This window comes from Prosopis cineraria, unplaced genomic scaffold (genome assembly GCF_029017545.1).
Source record: "Prosopis cineraria cultivar Desert tree isolate PC_DT_omini unplaced genomic scaffold, ASM2901754v1 PC10, whole genome shotgun sequence".
NCBI classification, from domain to species: Eukaryota; Viridiplantae; Streptophyta; class Magnoliopsida; order Fabales; family Fabaceae; genus Prosopis; species Prosopis cineraria.
In genome coordinates this window covers 26,718,254-26,726,233 of record NW_026555341.1, presented here as the reverse complement: position 1 = coordinate 26,726,233, position 7,980 = coordinate 26,718,254, and the positions used below count along the sequence as shown (strand labels likewise).

Sequence of the window (7,980 nt, the reverse complement as noted above, 5' to 3'; positions counted from 1 at the left end):
ACCAATCATACATATTTGCATGATGATGATGATGATGATGAACTACAAGAACCTCGTAACATCAATGATAAAAAAAAAAAAGGAAAGCCAATAGAAAAGGGTGAGTCAGCATGCACTCCTTATGCTATGCTCCTTTCATACGTACATCAATAACAACACATTCTTGATGTGGTCACATTGTAGGGTCAGTTTTTTTAAAAAAATATATATATCACTCTAATCATTTTACCATAGTCATTTTTAAGGTAAATCCACTTTCTTCTTTGTGTACATGAACTTGTAGGCCTTCTCATATGCTTCCTTCAAATACCCTCTAAACCTAACCAAATCTAGCTTCACATTTTGCTCCTTCAAATATATATCCATTACCTCTATTGGCCAACCACCCTTTTGTAAAGAACTTGGATTTCTCAGCATTAAACTGTCCCTCTCATATTTCTCCACCAAGCTACTCTCTTCCACTTCAATATGATACTCCATGTACTCTAACTTCAACCCTTTCGCTACCCTCCCAAAAAATGCTTTTGCCGCCCATTTTATCCCTATCGGAACAATCTGCATAAACACCGATCCTGTTTGGAGGAATAACGAGTGCATAAGCGCAGCACCATGAACACCAATCATAGCATGGCTTGAACTAACAAGTGCATAAGACTCATGTAATGATGTATTCTCCTTAGGCTCGAAAACAACCACATCAAAACCTACTTCTTCCATGACTCGAATTGCTTCTCCTTGGTTCACTATTACTCTTCCAATGGCACCTTTTCGGATCACAAAAATGAGTTGTGGTCGAAAAGTGAGACTTGTGGGTGGAGGAATTTGGTTATGGTGGTTGCCATAGGCTTTATGTACCATGTCATGAAGATGCAAGTATGTTTTTGAGTTTGGTAATAATGTGTGGTTTATGGTCATGAAACCATGTGAAATGAGGCCTATATGGGCTGAAGGAAAACAATGGGTTTTGGTTTCATTGTTTAGGGAAATAATTGGGTGCTTGCTGAACACTTTTAGTAAATCTATGTACTTGATGTGCCACCAATTAGGGCCCTCAGATAGGACGATCACAAAATCTTGATGATTTGGAAAAATAGTATTGATGGTGATGAACAAAGGGATGAATCCATCGTTGAAATCATGGAAAAAGTTTCCAGTGTACCCACCAACAGAGAATACCAAGGCTGGCACGTTGTGGTGTACCTTGCATTTTGGGCCTTTTGGGCCTAAAATGAGAGTGACGTCCTTGATTTTGGGCATCATGTCATGATCAAATTTTCTTGGGTATGGTTTAATCTTCTCCACAATCTTCAGCTTGTTAGATCTTGCACGATCCATAACAAAGAATGTAGTCGTAGTGGAGTCCACAACAGTGGGACCACTAATGTTGCAAAGATCATAACGATTAGAACTGTGGTCGCAGCTAATTTGGGTGGCTGTTGAAAGTTGGGATGACTCGGGTAGAAGTTGCTTGATTTTGCCACTTGCTTTTTCTAATTATACAATTGAAAAAAAAAAAAATAATCATCAATCTCAATAACCAATATCATCAACAATGTATAAAATTAAAATGAAATGAACCGTGCATTTTATATTTGTCTTGATTATTATCAAATTATTATGTAAAAGAAAATCCTTTGCTTACTGATGGGAGTCAAATCTAGTTGATTATTTAATTCTAAGAAATATTATTTATATCAATTTTATCATGAAGTAAAGTAGAAAATTCAGTCAACTTAAAGTATATACATGAAAGAGTATTATCTTTCATTTTTTATTTCCATATTTAAATATAATTTTCATATAACACATAAAATGAAATAAAGCATAAAATAAAAAAATAATTTTGAAAGTAAAATAAACTTGATAAAAGTTACATTTGATCATTTAACTTTATATAAGGTTTTAATTTATTTTGATCCCTTAATATTTATAAAATGTCTTTTTAATTCTTTAATTCTTTAATTCTAAAACTGTTAATTTCATTAAAAAAAAGAAGCTTACATTGAACTTTTAAATGTTGTATAATATTATAAATATTGGCATATAAAGTTTATTTTTGTAAAATTATATGCACAAAAAAAGTCATTTGATGTTAACAATATTAGTGTTAAAAGGATTTAAAAAATATTTTATAAAATTAAGAAACCAAACTGAAGTTTTATGTAAAGTGAGGAGAAAAATACATTTTTGTCTAAAAAACTTTGATACTCTAATTTATAAATAAAAAATCTTTAAAATATTAAATATGTATATATGATATAAAAATAATATAAGTTTGACTTATTATTTTTTTGGCAGCTCCTATTACCCATGAAATTAAAGTCTCCACACAAATGGAAATTTCATGGGAACCTTTTCGAAAAACTTAAGAGACACAGATTGATATCCAATATATTAAGATAATGAAATTCTTCCTGGTCTAAACATATTCATATATAGTAATTGGATACATGAGCTTCACTGTCTAGCTCACTAAAATCATAAAGATATGGGAAAGGTAAACTAAGACATATATACCTGGCGGAGACTGGTCCTCTGAAGTTGCAGAACGATTAGAAAGTGATGATCTGAGAGAGAGATCAGAAGAAGAAGAAGACGACGACCACGATGACAACGAAGAAGAAGAGAAGATCATAGAGTATAACGCAGAGAGCTGGATCTGAGCAGTAACGAAAATTGCAACGAACAAGAGACCCACCATCGTTAGGCTTGGAACCTTCAATGCCCTCATTTTCCGATTATTCATTTCAAATCACAAAGCCTTCAAGTGTAAGAGTGTGAGTGTGTGTGAGTGTGTGTGTGAAGTTTCTGGGAAAAAACCAAAGAGATCGAATGGATATGTGAAACGAAATTTATCCAAAGAGAACAAGAGACGATCACTTAATTCATCATTTACACTATCATTAATTCTAATTAATTAATTACTCATAAAGTTCTAAATTGAATCCTCTTTCTTTATATGGTATAATTGAATTTGACACCACCTCTTAATCTTTTATTTTATTTTATTTTGGTTTGACGTATCATGACATGAAATTTTATCACATTAAAACAAGGGTCTATTAGGTAAAACCAACAGTATTAATGTAAAAAGACTAAAAAAATACTTTATATAATTAAAAGATTAAATTAAAACTTTATGTAAAATTAAATAATAAGAAATACACATTTACCTATTATTTGTTGATTCTACCGCTTGATATTTTGAGAAACTTGAAACTATCACCATTTTCCATCTAAATTAACCCAAACCCCCAGCTATATATGTGAAGCCATTATTATTAATGATGGCCTCACGAGTACCTTAAAAGATACATTTAGTATATTTATTTAATATAATTATATATCATAAAATTTGAACTTAAAATTTTAGGATATAAGCTCGTTCAACTATTTGATATGGACTTAGTCACTCCGCAATTCACAATTAATTTTTAATAATAATTATATCTTTTGCCATTTCTTTTTTCTTTATTTTGATGTGAATACACTTTTATATGTATTTTTGTGATGGACTGATTGAATACATAAATTGATCTCTTTTTTTTTTGGGAAAAAAGAAAAAAGAGTGATGCCTCATTAAACGAACATTTTCATTTGGGAAGTGACTGTTTTTGTTTTGTTGCTTGTTTTTGGTGGTAGATAGCATTTGAAACGCTTCTCATAGGACCCTATCTTCCTTGTTAGCAAGTCAATTATCAACTACTTAATGCATATCAGTTTTGCTTTCTTCTTTCAAACTTTGCTCAAAATAACAAATAAGCAAATATGTGAGGCCTAACTTGTCAATCGATTAATTAATATTATATTACTATAACTTATTATTTTATCAAATATTTTCTTATGAACTTCTGGTGATTGTGATGAAGTTTCTTAATCACGATTCTTCAACGAAAATAAATAATTAATGAGCTTTTTTTTCCTGTAAACAACTAGCATTAAAAGAAAAATACAATAACAGTAACACGGATATGAAATTATTCTAGAGGGGATTCATTAATTTTTTGTGTTGTGCATTTTCTTATTTTGTCTTGTTGTAGGCTTCCTTCAAGTAATTAATCACCTTTACCACAAGAGTAATTAGAAACTAGCTGTTATCATTTTTTTTTTGTTATGATATATTATTAAACGGGATTCGGTTGAGATTTATAAATATCATTATGATATATTATTTATTAAGATTTAAAAATTATTTTATACTCTCTCCGTTCAAAAATGTAAAGCATTTTTTAAAGAGTTGAATGTTTAAAAATGTAATGTATTTGTAGTCTTTTAAGGTATAATCCTTGTCTTTTTTTAAAAAATATCCCTATTAATAATAACTTTATATTTATTGTATGATATTTGATAGAGATAAGTATGAAAAAATAGGATTAGTTTGAAAGTAGATAACTATTTTATTGGAAGGTAAAATTTGGTTAAAAATACTTTTATTTTTAAACGGAGGAAGTATTTATTAGTCATCATTATTAGGATGGTCTCTTTGGATTTCTTTCATTTTTATTACAAGAAATTAGTGTTTCTTTTACAAAAAATTTCACATAATCAATGCTGTTAGAAAATTTACAATCTTTCACAATTTATTATAACCGAACCAAACTGAATTTTTAAAAAAACTGAATAGGTCTCAAAATCTCTGCCCCGTTAAGGAAGTGGTTGCAATTAACCTTCTTCTTTCTAAAAACTTGAGGGCAAAAATTATATTTTAACCTAAACATTATACGCGCAATTAAAGTTGATTGCATATACTTTACAATTGAAAAAAATAAATACAAATTTTTAAAAATATCTTTCATTTATATAATTTTATTTGTAAAACATTAAACAGAGAGAGAAAATATAGTAAGTAGGGAATGAACAAGTACAATTAATAAAATCTCTTTGGCCAAAAAAAATTAATAAAATTTTATTTTTGTTAAAGCATCTTATATTTTATTACACTAAATTACCTTTAAAAGTGTCTTATAAATTGGGATAGAGGAATGTTATTTTATTTAAATATTTTCTTTTGTAGTTGTGGTGAGTTTGATGATGATTCACAATCACACAATTTATACAATAACAGTATCACGGATATGAAATTCTTCACAAGGGCATTAACTTTGGGTTGTGCATTTTCTATTCTTCACAACGGATATGAAATTCCCTTTACCACAAGGGTAAATGGAAATCAGCTTTTAACATATTTTTTACGACAAGAAATTAGTGTTTCTTTCACGAATTTTTTTCATCACTTATTCCAAACCGAGCCAAACTTATTCTTTTAGAAATCAGACAGATCATAAATTTTTCATATAATGAAGAGAGAATATGACACTAAAGTCCCAAAGGGATAACTTCATATGCTATGATTTGCAACTTTATATATTATGATTTACAATTCTATATTCCAATTTTATTTCTGAATACAAAATCTTAACAGAAAAAATTACAATCAAGGACCTCTCGAACAAGTTTTTCTTAGACCCTGCCACCGGTGGCCAGTCACTTAAGCTCTAGTGACCAATTTGATTGATAAATGGTGAAGGTGGCTAAGGGGGTTGAACTCATGACTCTTTGGCTACCTAAAAAGCTTGTGGCCACCAAGTCACCAAACTATTTTAATCATGTAAGATAAAAGAAAAAATGCAATCAACTAAGCTTCTAAGCTACTTCCAAGTTATAAAATAATAGTGCCTTGTTAATTTTTCAACAATACTTATTATTTTATCAATGTTACTTATTAATCTGACATAACCAATTACAAATTGAAAGGTTTAAAAAATTATGTATTTTACAAGTTCTCATTTGTAAATTGACATTTAAGTGTAATCACAATAACATGTTCATATGAGTAATAAATTTAGTTTTCAGACCATTTGTTTGTTATAATATAATGATGACTTATTAATTCTTAAATAGCACTTGTTATTTTTTTGTGTAGAATATAATGCTTGTTATTTTACTAATATTACTTGTTAATATGATATAATCTATAAAGAATTGAGGGTTTAAAAATTCATGTATTTTACATTTTCTCAATTTTAAATTGACGTTTAAATGTCATTATACTAACATGTTCATATAGGTAATAAATTTAGCTTCCAAAACACTTGTTTGTCATAACATAATGGTGACATGTTAATTCCTAAATATCACTTATTATTTTAGTAATGTTTTTAATTGTAAATCTGACATAGTCTATTAAAAAATTAACCTAACCATATATTAAAGTGTGATTAATGTCTAAACACAAACATTAATGATGCTTAGTGTTGTATTATGTGTAGATAAAGGAGTTGAAGGTGTGAGTAGTGAGAAATCACTTGTCCAAGAAGCTTTGATTACTAGGAGCAAAGGTAACTTTTAGTTTTATGTTATGGTGTAAGTTATGTGATTATTTATGTGTGTGTGTATGTTTTTTTTTTTTTGTAAAATAAAGTACTATTTGGAATCATATATGTTTGGGAAATGTATATGTCTATTTGGAAAATTTTATTGCTAGTGGGATGAAAATTTGCACATAATTGTGCTAGTAAGAAATTATATGTTTGGAAATATGAATATGCTTATTCAGATTTATTATTGTTTCATGATTTTTCTAGGTCATGTTTGGAAAATGGTGTAGGGGGATTCGTATTTGATAGTATTCTGATTGAACTTGCCACATGATATGTCCTCATATGATCCATGAGTGGCCTGTATGGTTTGGGCTAGCTTACTTTTTGTTGGGTGAGCTAGGCACGGAGTATGGAGAAAGAAAGAGATAAGGTGTTGGTCATACATTTCGAATTTGAATATTTAGCTTTTGATTGTTTGGAAACATGTTTTGCATGCCCCACATAGCTATCACATGATGAATTGCATTGCATACATTATGACATTAGTATTGGTTATTAAGATTTTTGTGTCTTATTTTCCATGATTAAAATTTTTATAAGAGTAAGTCTAATTAGAAAAGCACCAGATGCATAAGGTTGATGTAGTACACCCTTATTAGATTTTGTTAGGCCTCATTTAAAAAATTTTATTTATGAATTTCTAAATAAAATTTGAAACTTGAGCTTCAAACTAAGATAAATAAAGTTACAAATTGGAGAGAATAAATTGAAAATTCTTGAAATTGAATAGGTAATTTCTCATGAGAAACAAAATATTGAAACTATGTTTACAAATAAAATTATAATATAGAATTACAAATCATAGTAAACGAAGTTTCAAATCTAAGAGAGTAAGTTATAAATGACTTAAATAAATAATCTTATAAAATATTTAGTATTTAAATTTTTTTAATAAAAAAATTGTGTTCTTAAATTAAATTGGGAAACCAAGTTATAAATCAAATTAAGAGGAATAGTAAATTTTAGAAGGTAGAATGCAAATTTATAAACTGTAAAATTTGTCAAAAGATCACTTAAGGACCCAAAAATACTTTCTTTATATTTAAAAATTTATTCAAACTTTAATAGGATCAAATTGTCCCTTTAGGACTTTAGTGTTGTTCTTTCCATAATCAATCCACTTGTTTTTAATTTAATTAATAAAAGCATATTAAATTTATAGAATTAAATGCATAAATATTTTCCTTTTAATTTTTACAATATCATAGCAATTAGAAAATACAGATCACTTATATAAAGTATTAGATTGTTTGATTTTCTGACTAATTGAATACTTTTTGCGCTCACTAGTTGTTGTTGTTTTTTTTTTTTTTTTTTGTCCCCAGTGAACTTCCTAATTATTGACTCAGTTATGATCTATCACAAATGAAAGAAGTATAGACATTTGTTTATGGGTAATAGTATTTTTAGGTTGTGGTGACATGTTGGCTTTTTTTGCCCAGAGAACATATACATTATATCATGTTTTTTGAACATGTTGGTCTTTTTTGTTTAGTGAACATATATATTTTGTCATAATGCTTATGATGTATTGACAAATTGACCATAATGTTTATAATATTTCATTATCAATGTGTTAGAGATTTTGTTTCTATAAGTA

General features: G+C 28.4%; 1 protein-coding gene across 1 annotated transcript; it reads right to left on the bottom strand.

Moving 5' to 3' along the window:
- Nucleotides 1-240: 240 nt before the first annotated feature.
- Nucleotides 241-2,731, bottom strand: LOC129322517 (xylan glycosyltransferase MUCI21-like). Its single transcript, XM_054968825.1, has 2 exons — nt 2,518-2,731; nt 241-1,490 (listed from the first exon to the last, which is right to left on the bottom strand). Exons 1-2 carry the CDS (start codon nt 2,729-2,731, stop codon nt 241-243), a joined length of 1,464 nt encoding a protein of 487 aa, XP_054824800.1.
- Between the last annotated feature and the right edge of the window lie 5,249 nt (nt 2,732-7,980).

Excerpts from the sequence above, each read along its gene's own strand:
- LOC129322517 (XM_054968825.1), bottom strand. The coding sequence starts at position 2,731 with ATGAGGGCATTGAAGGTTCCAAGCCTAACGATGGTGGGTCTCTTGTTC. Across the intron at positions 1,491-2,517 it reads AGAGGACCAGTCTCCGCCAG|AAAAAGCAAGTGGCAAAATC; the intron begins GTATATATGTCT and ends TTGTATAATTAG.